The 17084-nt window shown below is 50.0% G+C and overlaps 1 protein-coding gene across 2 annotated transcripts; it reads left to right on the forward strand.

Moving 5' to 3' along the window:
- Positions 1-294: 294 nt before the first annotated feature.
- On the forward strand, positions 295-16649 carry COG4 (component of oligomeric golgi complex 4). 2 transcript variants are annotated; one of them, XM_075714967.1, is made up of 19 exons: positions 295-392; positions 991-1073; positions 1785-1899; positions 2647-2821; positions 3435-3628; positions 4104-4209; positions 5487-5644; positions 6201-6259; positions 7651-7784; positions 8890-9008; positions 9403-9569; positions 10247-10412; positions 11941-12003; positions 12474-12590; positions 14214-14306; positions 14621-14704; positions 15024-15125; positions 15508-15636; positions 15891-16649. In XM_075714967.1, exons 1-19 carry the CDS (start codon positions 321-323, stop codon positions 16023-16025), a joined length of 2271 nt encoding a protein of 756 aa, XP_075571082.1. In that variant the 5' UTR covers positions 295-320; the 3' UTR covers positions 16026-16649. The 2 variants fall into 2 exon arrangements, with proteins under 2 accessions (XP_075571082.1, XP_075571084.1); XM_075714969.1 differs by lacking the exon at positions 11941-12003 and having other exon boundaries at positions 308-392.
- Positions 16650-17084: the final 435 nt, after the last annotated feature.

A 17084-nucleotide genomic window follows, 5' to 3' on the forward strand; every position in this document is an offset into this window, starting at 1 on the left:
GCCATGTGGCGGGGGAGGCTGCCCGGAGCAGCGCCTGAATGGCCACGGGGCGATGGCAGCCGCTCCCCGCGCCAACAGCCTCCGGAAAAAAAAAAAAACCTAGACGCCTTTTAGCGTAGAGAGCCGGGAGAGTGTGAACCTCCCGCGGTGCCAGGCGGAGCCGAGCGGCCGCAAATGTTCAGGCACAGCCACCACGGCACCGACGGGCCTCACGGCGGCATCGACCGCGTCAGCTGCACCCTAAGATGGCGGCGGCCACAGCGCCGGGCCCGAGGGCGCCGGGCGGGGGGGGCGGTGGCTCGGCCACCTCCGCCCTCTCCATGGAGCGGATTCAGTCGTTCACCGACCTGGCGGACCTGGAGGCCGCCTACAGCCGGCTGTGTGAGGAGGAGGTGTGTGAGGGGCGGGCGAGCCCGTGAGGCGGCCGCGGGGCTCCTGGCGGCGATCGGCTACGGCGAGGCGGGCTGGGGTGGTCCGTGGCGTGCAGAACGCAGCACCCCGGCGGTGTTCGCTGCTCCAGCCTCCTCCGGCCCGCGGCTGTGGTGACAAGGAGAGCGGGTGCCTCGCTGTCACGGCTCCCGGAGTCGTCCGGATCCTTTTCAGCGGTACTAAATATGGGCTCAACCGTCCCTTGGTCCCGGTGGGGTAACGGTGCGGCCTCCGCGGAACTGGTGTCCCTGGATCGTGGGCAGCCCGCAGAGTCAAGGTCCTCGTGCGCTGAAAGCTCGGCCAGGCGAGGAGTTTGTGGGTTATCTGACTTAACAGTTGCGTGATGAGGTTTGCATAACTGATGCTTTGAAATAGCATGCATATAAATATTTACAAGATTAAAATGAGAGCTTAGGAAGGATTTAATTGTCATATGAGCTCTTGGAAGTGCTAACGCCTTGCTAGCTGCATGTCCTTGACTTGGATGTAGGGTCTGTGATAAGTTGCTGGCCTGGAGGAGGCCTGAAGTCGCATAAAACTTCCTTCGTCCTTTTCTTTCAGAAAGTCGTGCAGGAAGAGCTGGATGCCCTCTTGGAACAGCAAAGCACTATAGAGAACAAGATGGTTGCACTTCATCGCATGGGGTTGGTGATCCCCACCCTCTCCCCTTCTTTCTGCTTCTGCGCACTGTACAGTACCTCCCTGCCGACTGCACAATGTGAAAATTTGTTTCAGTGTTGTGAGAGAAGTACATTCATTCTCAGAAAATGTCAGACTTTTGTGGTAGGGAACAGTAGTTGGATCCTCATCCCCAGGCGCCCAGTTCTTCTCAGCAGCGCTAACAGGGGGAACTGCCGTGCCCTCACACAGACTGACCCATTTTGGTATAGGCTGAGCGGTTCTTTGAAGGTCTCATTCCTGAGATTGACAGGTTTCAGCATCAATGCTTGGATCAGATGTCTTGTGTCAGGCTGTTTACAGGTGTGGACAAATATTACTGCCTCTTCGTGGTGAGCTTGTGCATGCAGTCTGTAAAGTTATCCTAAGTGGCCTCACGTCTAGTAGAAGCTTGGAGCACAAGTTTAGAGACTTCATCTTCCACTTCAGAAGTGGAGAGTATCATAAAGCCTCAGTCGCTCCTTTATGCCTTGTCTGGTAGTGAGACAGTCATTTGTCTGTGCAGCCTCTTCCAAAGCAGTCTGATTTTGATGCTTTGCTCCTGTAGGAGGGGCATGAAATGAGAGATACTGTTGCTGACAGGATTATTTGGGTTTGCAGGAAGAACCATCCTGCTGTTGCAGACCATTCAACTACTTAGTATTTGCATCTTGTGTTCAATTCGCTTGTGTTTCCAGCCCTAATTTGCAGCTCATCGAGGGGGATGCCCAGCAGTTGGCAGGGATGATCACCTTCACCTGTAACCTGGCCGAGAATGTCAGCAGTAAAGTCCGCCAGCTTGACCTTGCCAAGGTAACTGGACCAAGGGAATGTTTGGGACTTGTCACCACCAAGCCATATTCTGTCTGCTCATGTACTCACAGCACAATAGAGAAATAGGCTCTTTTTTTCAGTGGGCATGTGGGCTGGAAACTGCTTCGTTCTTTGTTTTAGCATTTCCTAGTGTTGTTAGGTGATGGTATCTTGCTAGGTTCCTGGATATTGCATGGTATAAGAGTAAATAATGCATATGAATTTCCATATAGCAGCTGGTTCTCCAGCATCCCTTTCTGTCCCTGCAGCTCCTGGTAGAATGTGGTGAATAAGCTGAGGTTAGTCTTTGTTAGCACTGTTTTGTTGACTGTTGCAGTGCTGAGGACGATGGAGATGGTGATTGTCACCCAAGAGCAGTCAGGAATCCGGGCTGTCATATTCTTTGTACAGAGGTAGGCTAAGAGGCATCAGGTCCCAGCACAACTGCTTAAATCAAAATGGATGATGTGTGGTTGTGTCTCTGGTCTCTGCCTGTTTGTTACAGTAGAGTATGGCTTCTGAGTTCAATCTGAGTTTTGAAGGTAAATGCTGTTCATCCTTTGGAGTCATTGATCTTAGGACTTTTTAAGTAGTTTGGGGTTTCTGCTTACATAGTTGTTTATTGTGTAGAGTAGTATTGCTTCAGTATGTTTCTTCCTTCTTTTTTCCCCCCATGCTGTCTTCTCGTAATTCTCTTTCCCTGGTCCAGCCCGCAGCAGGAAGCCTTACTGGTTGCCTTTCTTGCAGAATCGACTCTATCAGGCCATTCAGAGAGCTGACGACATCCTTGACCTGAAGTTCTGCATGGATGGAGTTCAAACAGCCCTGCGAAATGAAGATTATGAACAAGCAGCAGCTCATATCCATCGCTATCTGTCTCTGGACAAATCGGTGATTGAGCTCAGTCGTCAGGGCAAGGAAGGTAAGTACTGTTCATGAGGAGAAGCTGATAAGTCACCTTCTCAGTAGATAAGTAGAGACTGCATGATTTCTCATGGCAGATAGCCTCAGCTCAATAGACAAAGCAGAAGATCTAGTGCTAGGCAAAGATCTTAGTATGTTGTAGAGTAACACAGAGATGAATGTTTTTGAAGTGTTATTAGGTTTGAATTATCATTAATTGAAAGAGTTCCTGGCACATGGCTTTAATAGCAGTTCAGGTGCTGACTAGTGAAGGACAAAATGTGCAGGACAAAAGAAGTGAGGGAGAAGGCTCTGTCAGGGAGAACTGTTGCAGTGTTATGATGTGCTATGAAGCAGAGCAACTGGAAATGAAGGATTAAATTGCCTGATCCCTAAAAGAAATGTCCTGGTTGATGTGTTTGCATGCTCCATGCAAGACCACGACATTAGCTGTGTGTACATCACACACGTACCTATCTTTCTTTGCCTGTAGGGGAACTCCAGTGTGTCTTCTGTGTTCTCACCCTTGGGCTGCACAGTGTTGGTCTCTCTCCTGGGAAAAAAAGTAGCCCTTGATACAGTACTAACATCGTGCTGTCACTTTTCCCTTTCTTTTCTGTCCTTTTGACCAGGGGGCATAATTGATGCCAACCTGAAGCTCCTGCAGGAGGCAGAGCAGCGCCTGAAGACAATTGTCGCAGAGAAGTTCGACACAGCTATGAAGCACGGAGACCTGCCCCAGGTGGAACGGTTCTTCAAGATCTTTCCTCTGCTAGGCTTACATGAAGAGGGGCTGAGCAAGTTCTCGGAGTACCTCTGCAAGCAGGTAACAGGTTCTGTGAAACATACTGTGACCTGCCTGGTCTCCTAGGGGAATGCAAAACCCAGTCTGTCAACAGACGTTGCGGAAGGAGATCTTGGCTCCAGCTTGTTAATCTTAGAAACCTGCATTGGCCTTAGTTCATCTCTCTGCCTGCATTTTGCATCCTGGGATGGGCTTTCTGGTGTCTGAATACAGATCCTGCTGGCTGGCTGGCTTCTCCTGTGGTGTCTTGCTCTTTGTGCTTGCTTAAAGCTCATACAAGGGAGTCTGGAAAGAGAAGAACAGGTTTCTGCCTCTTGATGATCCTTGAGTTTTCCACAAGAGAGGAAAGGATCCCTGTTCAAAGGAGGAACAGCACCAGTAGCTCTTGCAGTGGAAAGGCCAGCAAAAGCTCTATAGGGCAAGGGACAGAGGACCACCCTATGGGATGAAGAATATCTTTGAGTGTTACCAGCTGACTGGTCTTGTTGTCATGCAGGTGGCCAACAAAGCAGAAGAGAACCTGCAGCTGGTGATGGGGACAGACATGAGTGACCGTCGAGCCGCAGTCATCTTTGCGGACACCCTGACACTCCTCTTCGAAGGTACTCTTCCTTTCCTCTTTGCTGATGGATTGAAAATAGTCTGTGATGAGATTGTCCATCAATTTAAATGCTTTTAATTTTAGCTCCAGGAGATCACAAAATGCCTCCTTCCACTTTGAGCTATGGGAGTGTCACAGGGACACAACTAATAGACTTTTTCCCAGCCGGGAGAGGGCATTACAATAAGCAAGCTTTCCTACGTATGGCTGGCACAGGCACAAAGTGGATTTGCAAAGGATTTGTTGGCTTCCTGCAGGAATCGGGCTCTTCCTGTTCTCTGCATCCTCAAAACAAATGGGTATTCCCTGAAGGTTTCTTCAGGCATGCAACTCTCCAGAAAAACAAATCATATCCCTTAAGACTGAGCAGCTGTTGATGCCTTCAAGCCTGGCTCTTCAAGGAGGACCATGGGAGCTTGAAAGCAGAGAGGGAAGGGAGAGAAGGCAGTATGAATGCTCTGTGGGAATGTCGCCAAAGACAATAATTGAGATCCCATGGTGATTAACTGCCTTCTCTATTAAGTCTGCTATAATTCCAGGCTGCACCACTGCCAAGTCACTCTCCCAGTCTGGCACCCTTGCTGCTACTGAAGGTCCTTAGAGCTGCCGAGGCTTTTTTGGCAGTAGCATCAAAAGAGGGGGAGCGTCGCTAACTCTCGGACTAGAGAGTTTGTGAGAAGTAAGCAATCTTGGATAGATATGTCCTTGAAGATGAGCTTTTTCTCCAAGGAGGTCCTGCCTTCACTAACACTTGCTGTCTTGGGCATCTGCCTGACAGATAAGAGCAAAGCTTTCCCTAGGCTGATTTCCCTAGCATTGCTCTTGTCCTGTAACCTGGCAGGTGCTGAAAGCTGAGGCTGGATTTGGATGGCAGTTATGCCCCCTGCCAGGTTTAGCTCGTGCAACTTTCTCCTGTGGAAGCTTCATACCTTGTGTCTTACTGGATAGGGGGGCAGCTGACACACATCGCATGGCAGGAGCTCTCTTTAGGAAGAGAGATGGCTTCTACTCCAGGAGACTTGCACTGCAGCCTTGCAGTAAACAGTGGAGAGGCTGGAAGGTGTCATATGCAGAGAGAAGAATGCTGTGGAACAAGAGGTCATAATGACAGGCCTCCAGTGAGGCAGTAGAGAGTGGCTGGACAGTCTAAACTCTTTATCTGGGGAGAGAATGATCCCTTGTTAGGTCCTGTTTGCGGACCTGTGTAGCTCTGCTCTGGGTCCACACTGGATGGGATCTCCTGCTTGAGTCTCTCTTGTGCTTCCCCTCTCCCTGCAGGGATTGCTCGCATTGTGGAGACCCACCAACCTATTGTGGAGACCTACTACGGGCCAGGGAGGCTGTATACCCTCATCAAGCACTTGCAAGTGGAGTGTGACCGGCAGGTGGAAAAAGTGGTGGACAAGTTCATCAAAGAGAGGGACTATCACAGGCAGGTAAGAGGGGTGTGATGCTGCCTGACGCAGCCAGCTGGGGCCTCCATCCAGCTCAGTGAGGCTTCAACTGCCATAGAGGTGGCAACGTTTGACCTTGTATATTCAGAGAAACCTTGCTCTACTCCATATTTGCACTGATGGCTGAAGGGGTCCAACCTGTAGCTATCTCTTCTGTTGCAGAGGATTCATTGGGAGCATGGTAAATGGACCATGGGCACAGGATTCTTTGCTCTGTAGGTCTGTAGGGCGCTTTCAGCACACCTTCTCCACTGTCTTTTTCCTGCTTCTGTCTCTTTGATGCAGGGCTGCTGGAACTGTCTCATGCTCACATATCTTGGTGCCTCTGTTGGAGTTCCCATCCCACCACCCTTCCTGGCAGGCTGAGCTCTGTCTTGGAGGAGGAGGTGAACTGATGCAGTTCCCTTCTCTGGCAGTGCTGCCTGCAAAGCATTCCTATCACTCCCGCCCCGAGTAAGCACCTCTTTAGGCTACAGCACAAGTAACTCCAAGTCATCAGCAAAGACTTTGATGACTCTCCCTTTTTTTGTGATTGCAGTTCCAGCAAGTTCAGAATAGCATGATGAGAAGTTCTTCTACAGAGAAGATTGAACCAAGGTACAAACAAAACCTCTTTTTGCTCTCTAACCTTCCACTCTTGAGCTGTTATTAACACTACTTAGCATTTAGATAACTCTCCCGCTCTTCCAGAGGCTTTGTGGCTACTAAAGCGTAAAATCCAATTGGTAGGTGCCCTTCACTGCCCTTTTATAAAGGCAGCTTCTGTGGTGGTGCTTTATTTTGCTTACTTGTTACTTTTAAGCCTTGGCCCTAAACATTGCTGGAGGGCTGGCAATATCACAGCACACAAAGGACTGAGACTTTAATTGCCTGTGCCCACTACCTTTTGATGGTCACAGTACAGTGCTCGGAGCCCATGAAGTGGAGCAGCTCCCTGGGCAGATAATTTGTGACAGAATCAGGAATAAATTTTGGGGTCTTATTTAATCTGTACTGCTGCTGCAGCAACTCTGTAACATAAATTTCTTGCTAATGAACTGAAGTGCTTTCAATCTCCCTCCTTTTATTCTTATCTTAAGTATTTGCATACCCCTTAAGTAAGGCCATTTGAAAGTGTACCCAGCCCTTCTGGCATTGCATGACTTCTAAACATGCCTTGAAAGAAAACTTATGTTCCTCAAGTGAGATCTGTCTGTGAGCCTGCATGACTAATTATTTCAGCAGTTTATATAGAGATCCACTTACTATTTGCTCTGAGTAACTGTGCATGCATCCCAGGTTTTCTGAGATTCTGCTTTTTTGTCTGTAAAATAAGGATAATGGTTCCTTGTCCCACTTGTGTGTTGTGAGGCTTTGAGCAGGATTTGTAAAGTTCTTTTGTGCACACTGATGAAAAAGCTGCTGATGTGACAAGTCTTTTTTTTCATAGTCATCTCTGATCTGAACACTGTGATCTGTATTGTCACATGCTTTTTTGGTCTCATGTTTCCTGAGCTGTTGAGCTTAAACAGATTCTTCATTTTCAGAGAAACACATGAATCTGTGCACAAAAGCACATATATGGAGACAGCAGGGACCAGGTCTTTCTAACCCTGGCCATGTAGGGCTCACAGAATTGTAGCAAAACTGAGGTAGGAAAGGACTGCTGAAGGTCTCTAGTCCAACCTCCTACTCAAAACAGGGCTAATTTTGAAGTTATATCAGGTTGTTTAGAGTCTTGCAGTCCTTACTGCTGTGATTTTAATGTGGTTGTTCTCACATCTGTGAGGAAAAAAGACTTTCAGGACGTTTTCAGGACGTTTTGATTGTATGTGCATTCTTTGCACATACCAGTCATTCTGCTGAGCTTTGCCACTCGACGGCGCAGATGGAAAGGGGCAGTATTGATCTCATAGTAAGAGAACAGAGAACATACTACTTAACTGAGTTAAATTAGTGCCTCTCCTTTTGTAGTCTTGCTACCTTGATTCTTGCTATGTTCCTTCCAGGGAACTTGACCCTATTTTAACAGAAGTCACTCTGATGAACGCCCGCAGTGAGCTCTACTTGAGGTTCATCAAGAGACGAATAATATCCGATTTTGAGGTGGGAGACTCCATGGCCTCAGAGGAGGTAAAGCAAGGTAACACCTTGAATACCAATACTTGCAGGCTCTCTGCTCCTTGCAGCCAGAAGTAGAGATATATCTGAGTTAGTGGCAGAGCAGAGTGACACAGAATCTGCAAAGACGCTTTGGGAGCACTCTGTGGAAGACGATTGTGTAGCCTGGCCTCCTCAAACCTGTTTTCAGCACTGGTTGTTCCCTCTGACACAGTGTTGTGGTTTAGCCCCTGTCAGCAACCAAGCACCACACAGCCGCTCGCTCACCCTCCCCCCTGGTGGGACAAGGGACAGAATCGGAAGGGTGGGTTGAGATAAGAACAGTTTAATAATTGAAATAAAATAATAGTAATAATAACAATAGTCATAGTAATAATAATAGTAATGAAAAGGAGAACAATGAGAGAGAGAGAAACAAAACCTGGGAGAAAAACAAGTGATGCAACTGCTCACCACCCGCTGACCGACGCCCAGCCAGTGCACAAGCAGTGATCGCTGCCCCCCAGCCAACTCCCCCCACTTTATGTACTGGGCATGACGTCATATGGTATGGAATATCCCTTTGATCAGTTTGGATCAACTGTCTTGGCTGTGCCCCCTCCCAGCTTCTTGTGCACCTGGCAGAGCATGGGAAGCTGAAAAAGTCCTTGACTGGTGTAAGCACTACTTAGCAACAACTAAAACATCAATGTGTTATCAGCATTATTCTCATACTAAATCCAAAACACAGCCCTATGTCAGCTACTAGGAAGAAAATTAACTCTATCCCAGCTGAAACCAGGACAGAGGGAAACCAACATTAGGAATGACTGCAGAGCATAATAATCACGGTCCCCAAAGAAAGGGAGGGCCCTTTAGTTACTGCAGGCACAGATCCTAAAGGTGGAGGCCACAGGGAAAACAGGCTCAGGGTTTTGGTATTCCATGGAGCTCTGGAAGTCACTGTTGTCACCTGCAAAAGTCAGCTCAGCAATTTCAGCTCCACAGCTGAGGCCTGTGATTTATTCCAGGTTGGGCTTTGCAGATGTGTGTCCGCTGGGTGCCCGTGAGACAGGCAGCAAGGGGATTAGGTGGAACTGCTTTCTGGCACTTGGTCCCGTCTGATGGTTCTCTTTTGTGTTCTGTAGAGCATCAAAAATACCTGGACAAGCTCCTGAACAACTGTCTGCTGAGCCGCACCATGCAAGAGCTCATTGGCTACTACATCACCATGGAGGAATACTTCATGAGGGAGACCGTCAACAAGGTAGGGCTCAGACTCTGCTTGCAATAAATAGCCTGCGCTCTCTGCCAGCAGCTGAGACTTCTGCATGTGCTCCACAGTCCTCTGCTGAGCATCCCTAGGGAGGGAGATGAGTACATGGCAGGTCTGCAGCTGCTGGGAAGGTCTTTTGTTTCCCTTGACTTTGAAAAGCAAGTAGTTGTTTCTGAACTTCGAGTCCAAACATACCCCTGAGTATCTTCCAGAGCCAGATATTCTAGGTCTATGGGCTACTGAAAACTAAGATGGTGCCAGCCCACACATGGTACAGTTCAGCTCAGGGTGAAATGGGCCCGCTGGCAATTTGGTCTCACAACACTGGTCTGAGAAGGCACCTTTGCTCACTGAGCTCAGGGCACTGAGACAGCTTTCTTTGCAGGCTGTTGCCATGGACAGCTACGAGAAGGGCCAGCTCACCTCCAGCATGGTGGATGACGTGTTTTATATAGTGAAGAAGTGCATTGGGCGTGCTCTGTCCAGCTCCAGCATAGACTGTCTCTGTGCCATGATCAACCATTCCACCACCGAGCTGGAGTCTGACTTCAGGTAATGAAAATACACCTGGTTCATTGTAACTTGCCTCTACCTCATGTTCTGCAAACAGTGTTTGCTGTCAGATGGTCTTCCTTGTGTTCTTCACCTTTGAACCTCTGGTTTGTCATCTCCATGGAAGATGCTTGTAAGGAAGCAGCATCAGGTGTGGTGTAGGAAGCTGGAGCAGGGCATACTTTTCTCACAGTAGTGGTGGTCACCTATAGGACAAACAGAAAAAGGAACCTCATGGCCCAAAATCCCTATGAGACCAAGTTACCACGTAGCATTGAGTGCTACCCTGCTTGTTGGCACATGGTCACCCCTAATTGTTCTCTGGGTTGCCTGTGAGATTGCTTAGTAACTTGAACTTGGGGTGAGCCTGCAGAAATTGTCCTGCTCCTGTTTTTCAGCCCAGTGTGGGAGTGGGGAACGGTGACTGAAGACAGCAGAGAGCTGCAGGCAGGATTTTTGGGAAAGCTCAGAAACTGGGTGGTGTGTTTTTCTTTCAGCCTTGTGTCCTTTAGGTGCTATCAGGAGGTAGTTGCCAGCCCTCATTTGTCCCTGTGAAGTTCCACTTACCTTGTTAAGGTCACAGCTCAGCCAGAGTGCTGTCCCCTGTCACAGAGCACAACTCTGCTGTGGCTTGCAGTATTTGCTCTAAGCCCTGATATGTTCTGCTTGCCCCATAGGGAGGTTCTGTACAACAAGCTGAAGCAGGGCTTTCCAGCCACGACCTTCCAGGACTTCCAGAGAGGGGTGACCAGTGCCGTGAACATCATGCACAGCAGCCTCCAGCAGGGCAAGTTCGATACCAAAGGCATTGAAAGCACCGATGAGGCCAAGCAGTCCTTTCTGGTGGGTTTGGTGGCTGTTCTGGTGTAGAATGAGTTGGAGTGAGGGGAAAGACAATAGGGAGCTCTTGGGAACGGGATTGGTGTGACTATTACATGTTCAGAGAACTGGAAAGCCTGTTCAGGTGTGGTGGGTGGCCTGACTTTGGATGTCTGGTAGATGCTTCTACCTCACCTCATGTTTTTCGGGCTTCCACACCACACCTGTCTGAGTATGATCCTGTGTCTGCCTCTTAGGCTGCTGAGATGATGATTCCCTCCAGGCTGGGGAAGAGTCTGTGCTCTTTCGAGGTGTCCCTCAATCCTGTTCTTCACAGGCTTTGCACAAAGGTGGTGGGAGAGTGTCTCATCCACACCTTCCTCTAGATGAGAAACTTTCTTGGCCTGAGCTCAGGGCTCCTTCATTCTCACTTACAGATTGGAGTTTCCATTAGAGCAGGGTTGTCTGCTCTGCTTGGACTGCAAGATACTCCTGTTGCCTTTTCCTAACAGCAGCACTGCAAGTCTGCGTGCTTGGGCAGGCGAGAACATGGCAGTGAGCATTAGAGACTCCTTGGAGAGCATTTGAAGGGCCGTCGCTCCCATCTCCTGCAGCCTAACACATCCTTCCTCGTGGTGGGATGCTGTATAGACCTTGCATTGTGGAAAAGACCTCACTGGGAGAGCAGCTCTGGATCTGCTCTCTCCTCTCAGCCAGCCTTGCTGTTTGAGCAGACCTGTGGGCAGAGACCCTAAGAGTGCTGGAGAGGGGCTGGCTCACCCTGACTTGTCTTCCTCTCTATAAGTTGCTGTGAACACCTAGTGCTGAAGAGGCTTCTTGGGACAACAAGAAGGCAACAAAGGGAGCAGGAGGGACTTAACTCTTCCAATTTCATTAAATTCTTGGTTACAGGTTTCTGCATTTCTTGAAGAGTTTAAAATGTCAGTTCTCCCACTGGAATTCCTCATTCACCTGTCAGCTTGGCTCATTTCCCTGTCTGCACAAACCCCAGCCTTATACTGACATTTCGTTCAGCTTCAGCAGGTAGAGAACAATCTGTTCAGTGAAGAACAGATACTCATCTGGTAGGAGGGGTGCTGATTCCTCCTGTCTAGATACGAATGCCTTCCTGCCTCCCCTGCTTCTCTGGACACAGCGTATAAGCCACCACCTCCAGCCACTCCTGGTCTATTGCTCTTCATGACACTGTCACAGAAAGTTGGGGCTACATCCTGTCTTCCACCAGTCACCCATAAGTGGGGCTTCGCTGCAACATCATGGACAGAATGATGAGGAAAAGAATTGGAGTGAACTATCTCAAACTTTGTACTAGCTGCAGGTTCAGTATACGTGCTCAGTTACTGTAGTTGAGCTTCATTCAGCTCCATGAATCTGCAATGCTTTGATCAACTTTGTTCAACTTTGTTCCTTAAATATTTCCATTTCAGCCTGTACTGTGAGCAGGGTATGGAGTAAACATATGGACTTGGGGCTGAGGTGCTGGGAAATTCCAATGAATTCTACTTGGGTTTGTTTTGTTGTTTGTTTCCAGGTGACCTTAAACAATGTGGAAGTCTGCAGCGAAAACATCATGACCCTAAAGAAGAATTTGGAGGTGCAGTCTGGATTCTTTACTCTTTTTTCCTTAATCAAATTTGTAATATCCTCCCTTGGGGGGTCAAGTAAACCATCTGGACTTTGCTATGCCCAAATTCCTGAGGTCTTTGCCCTCCAGCCTTAGGAAAGCAATTTTGAGCTGGCAGAGCAATCTCCGGCTGCTACAGCTGGAAATACCAGTTTCTCCAACTTGACCAACCTGGCGCAGGCCGGGAGCCAGTGGTATAAAACGTGCATCGCTGAGATTCACATGTGGTTCTCTGGCGCTAGGATAGATAGCTCCTGGCTTCCTTTCTTGCTGTCCTCTCCCCAGCTGGATCCAGCAGCCTCTGCCTTCATAGGGGCAAGAGTTTGGCACCTGTCCTAGCCTGCAAGTGTGCAGGTGGGCAGCCAGAGCTCACAACATGAAGGGATAGAAACTGTCTGGGTTATTAATTTGCAACTTGCTTGTGGATATCTTCCCTGCAGAGTGACTGCAGCAAACTGCTTAGCCAAGGCTTTGGGGGTGAGCAAGCACAGGCCAAGATTGACAGCTGCCTCTCTGACATGGCTGCTGTCTCCAACAAATTTCGTGACCTGCTGCAGGTGAGTGTCTTGCTGAGTTACTGCTGGCCTCCAACACTGGCTGGATGGTGTGTTCAGGGAGAGCTCAGGCAGGAATCATTGCAGCCCAAGGCCTGGGCCATGTCTGACTCCAGGATTGCTGAGTAGGGGTGCAGGAGGGAGTAAATCAGTCATGGAAAGAGGCATAGAAACAGATCCAGCCCATTTGCACAGCCGCACCAGCTGGCAGCTGCATAAAAAGCACTGGAAGCAGCTGCAGAGCCAGAAGGAATGTTGCTCCATTTGTCTTCACTCAGCAGAGTTGTAGTTGGTTCAGCATTTTCAGAAGAAATACTAATAGCATTTCCCTCTCCATTCTCCCATGTGGCACAGCATGTTGTCAAGTTGTCCAGAGCCTCACTAGGTAACGCTGAAGACGGGCTGTTGGTAGAGAAGTGCTGCTCTTCTCTCAGGTTTCTCCTGCTTTCCCAACTGGAAATACTCCCCGGCATGGAGCAGAAGGCACTCTGGCTAAATCCACTGTCTCGTGTGGCATGCTAGGGCCTGTTGCCCTAAAATTTCACAGTTGTCTCTGGCAGGGAGAGGAGCAGGAACACCTAATACCTCCTGTGGAAAGAAACCAAGCAAAAGAGAATATTTTGAACCAGGTTTGCCATCAGCTTTGTAGTTCACAGTGGGGCCAGACTACTTTTTGTTTGGCTTTGCAGTTCACTGCAGCCAGATACCTTCAGACTGGTATTGCCAGTGAATCCTCTTGAGGCTTGTGGTCAGTATCAAAACCAAAGAGCTCACCAGTAAGGAGCAAAAGTCTCCAGTCTAGCTCTAGTGCAGTATTAAAACTGGCTGCAAAGTAATCAAGAGGCTGAGCAGCAAGCTCCTACGCTGCCTGAGTTGCACGCACATTGAATTTGCCTTGGAAAAGGACAGTTGCCAGCAGGGCCTGCTCAGAAATGCCAGTTTTAGTTAAAAACTTCCATCAAATGCCAGGCAGTATTGGTACCTGAACAGTTTCATGCTGGGTGAGCTTTCTTGACATCTTGCTGAGCCAAATGGGGGTGGTTGCAAGGAGAGGGCTTTCAGAGAGCTCTCTAGTGTCGAAGCGGGGGGAGATGGCATGTGCTGGGGTTATGATTAATTCAGGGAACTAACTGTGGTTACAGCTTTTATCCTCCTTTTAGCTTCTCCTACTGAGCTAAGCTGCACTGGAGTGGGGAGGCATCAGTTGAGCCCAATCACAGTGTCCTCCTGGCTGGTGCTGAGTGGAAAGGCTGGTGTTTGTGTCCTCTCCTGCCCTGGTGGGGTGTGAACTGAATGCCTCTCTCCTGCCAGGAAACCTCTGTAGCTGTGTGGGCAGGGGTGGGGGAAGCATGAGCCCTTCAGACGAGGCTGCAAGTCAGCACAGCAGCAGCTTCTGGGCCAGCAACCTTCGTTGTCTTGTTGTTGTGGTGTCCTCAGAGCCCTCCAGCACCGGAAGAGTGTGGGATCTGGGACTTCAGTTTCCTGTGCAAGTCTGTGGGTCGATTCCCCAGCTTGCAGTGAGGATGGGAGGCAGGCAGCATCAAGACAGCCTGGCTCTAAAGGTTGTGTGCCGTTGGACGTTAGCTGTGCTCAGTCAGTCTCCTCTCTTCTTGCTGCCCTCCCCAGGAAGGTCTCAGCGAGCTGAACAGCACGGCCATCAAACCCCAGGTGAAGCCCTGGATCAACCTATTCCTCTCTGTCTCCCACAACATCGAGGAGGTAAGGCTCAGCATCCTCTGCTTCCAGCCATACTTCTGCAGTCTCCATCCTCTGCTCAGCAGCACAGTTGGAGCAACTGCTGTCTCATTCCCCTCAGTTCTTCGCTGTTTCCTCAGCACAGAGCAACAGTGAAATACCCAGAACTTGCTCTGCACCCCAGCCTGGAAGGGGGCGTTTTGCTAGAGAGGAGCTTGGGAAAATGGAAAGGGTGCAATGCTGCTCCAGGAGGGACGTCCCTTCCTGTCCTCCGGGCCGTTTGCTGCTGCAGTTCATGGCAGGCCACATAAACCACCCTTTTTGTCTTTCATTATCAGGAGGAGTTTAGTGACTATGAAGCTAACGATCCCTGGGTCCAGCAGTTCATTGTCAATCTGGAACAGCAGATGACAGAGTTCAAGGTGAGAGAGAGGGATGTGGCAGCCTGCCAGGCTTTGGCCAGACCTCCACGTGGCATCTCCCAACTCTTCCCCTGCTCAGGGGAATGGCAGACAGAGATGTCCTCCAGTGCCTTGCAGGGCTCTTAAAGGCCCAGTCACCCCCTTCTGCAATTCTCAAAGCCAGCTTGCAAGCCCCACGTACCTGGATTGCTTCTGTAGTACTCTCCACTCGCTGAGTCTGCAAGTGATGGGCCTTTATTTGAAAGCTCTCATAGGCTTGCGTTTTGTGGACCTCTGCTTAGTTGTTCCTGACAAGAATGACACAGGCTTCTGTTTCCAGGCTGGACTGTCTCCAGTGATTTACGATACCCTCACTGGTCTTATGACCAGTCTTATAGCTATCGAACTCGAGAAAGTGCTGCTCAAGTCCACCTTCAGCAGGGTAAGCAAAACACTCTCCTCTACCCTGTAGTCTGGCTCGACTGCAAACCCTCCACCAGGAAACCGTCAGTAAAGGGGTGGTGCAGGGCAGAGGCAAACATTACCCTCAAAGAACATCTGGCACCACTGGTGGCCAGCTCAGGGAGACCTTGCATGAGCACACACAGGGAGAAAGTGTATTTTGTGATGGGGCTGGGAAGCGCTTGCATCAATAAGAGGGCTGGCTTTTAAGGTGCCAGTTTAACTTGCAGTAAATGGTCTAACTGGAACCCTCCTGCTCAGAGACCTCCCCCTGCTCCCCTGTAACTTTTGGTAATTGTTTGTGTTTGGCACAACCCCTGAACCTGCTTGGAGAGTTAACAGAGCTCCCTTGGTCCCCACAGCTTGGCGGTCTGCAGTTTGACAAGGAGCTGAGGTCTCTCATAGCCTATCTCACCACAGTCACCACCTGGACTATCCGTGACAAGTTTGCCCGTCTTTCCCAGATGGCCACCATCCTCAATCTGGAAAGGGTGAGCTGCACTTTGCCTGCTTTTATTGGGGGTTTACGGGAGCCCCAGCTGGACTCCACATAGATTTACTAGGCTCATCCAGATGTCGTCACACCTATAGGGTATGGAGAAGCTGGAAAAGTTGCCCCGTGCCTGATGAGTGTTTGCCTGCAGGGGTTAGTGGCAGGAAATATTGTGACCATAGCTGGAGTTTGAACTCCCCTGTGAGGGCAGTTGGTGCTGAGTTGTCTCCTGCAGCTCTCCTCTTTCTCCAGGTGACAGAGATCCTGGATTACTGGGGCCCGAACTCAGGCCCGCTCACATGGCGCCTTACTCCCGCTGAGGTTCGGCAAGTGCTGGCTCTCCGAATTGACTTCCGCAGCGAGGATATCAAGCGGCTGCGCCTGTAGTTGGTTGGTGCTTGGGTCAGCACCACGCTGGAGGTAACGGCAGGAACGCCGCAGTCCTGCAGCCTCTGGCCCAGGTCCTGCCCTGGGGCTGGCTATTAGATGGTGTGGGGATGGGGTGATGTCTGCCCTTCTGCTGGTGTTCCTCGGAGCAAAGGGGTTTCCTGAGCCTGGGAAGAACAACTGCCATCCTTTTGTGGGAGCAGAAACAAGGTAGCAGAGGAATCTCTCACACTGAGAGCAGTGTGACACTTTCTGAAAACACATGCTAGTCTGAGGGACAAGCCTGCACTAGCTCCCAACTCCATTCTACTGCCCTGTGGGAGGCCACAAGTCAGGAAATTTGGGGGCTGTTGTGGTGTGGTTCAAATAGGGGTCTGCAGAGAGTGCTCTGCCTGTGCTGCTGGCCACAGTTGCATTCCTTCTGTGCAACCAGTTTAAGGGTCAGCTACTGGAGTCCTACAAATCCTGAGCCTTGGCACTCTCCTTGTGGTGATGGGAACTGTTCTGTAGAAGGGAAAAGGAATGATTTCCTTGTGGGGAGGGTGCTTGGAAAAATCCCTAGAAAGCCACTGTAGGAAGTGGGGCTGTGCCCTGTACAGCTACTCTGTAAATAAACCTTGTCTAGCTGAGCAGCAACCTCGGTTGGTGTGTGTGTCCATGAGCCCAGAGGGAGCTGTAGAGATGCAGGACAAGAGCTATGCATGGTTTCTCCTCTTCTACCCTGTGCCACGGCATCAAGAGGGTCGTCCTGCCCTCCTCCCACAACTGGCACTGGCACAGGCACATCATGAGTACAAACGCCCCTGAGATAGTACCTGGTGCCAGCCCGCTCTCCCTTGCTGTCCCCCGTCAGCCAGGGCTGTGGCGGGCGATGTCCAGCCCCTGCACGTGGGTTCTGCCATATCCACCCCGGAAGAGCTTTGTCCCCGCATTCCTGGGCCTTTGCTATCCAGCGGGGAGGGAGGAGCCCTGCTAGGGACAGAGGGGCATAAACACATGCTGGGAACAAGCATTTTTTATTCAAAGAGACTGCAGGGACTAGTAACTCACTGCAGAAAT

Source organism: Pelecanus crispus, chromosome 8 (assembly GCF_030463565.1).
Source record: "Pelecanus crispus isolate bPelCri1 chromosome 8, bPelCri1.pri, whole genome shotgun sequence".
Classification (NCBI taxonomy): domain Eukaryota; kingdom Metazoa; phylum Chordata; class Aves; order Pelecaniformes; family Pelecanidae; genus Pelecanus; species Pelecanus crispus.

Coding starts and splice junctions, on each gene's coding strand:
- COG4 (XM_075714967.1), top strand. CDS start 321: ATGGAGCGGATTCAGTCGTTCACCGACCTGGCGGACCTGGAGGCCGCC. Junction 12,004..12,473: donor CCCTAAAGAAGAATTTGGAG/GTGCAGTCTGGA, acceptor TCTTCCCTGCAG/AGTGACTGCAGCAAACTGCT. Junction 14,705..15,023: donor AGCAGATGACAGAGTTCAAG/GTGAGAGAGAGG, acceptor TTCTGTTTCCAG/GCTGGACTGTCTCCAGTGAT.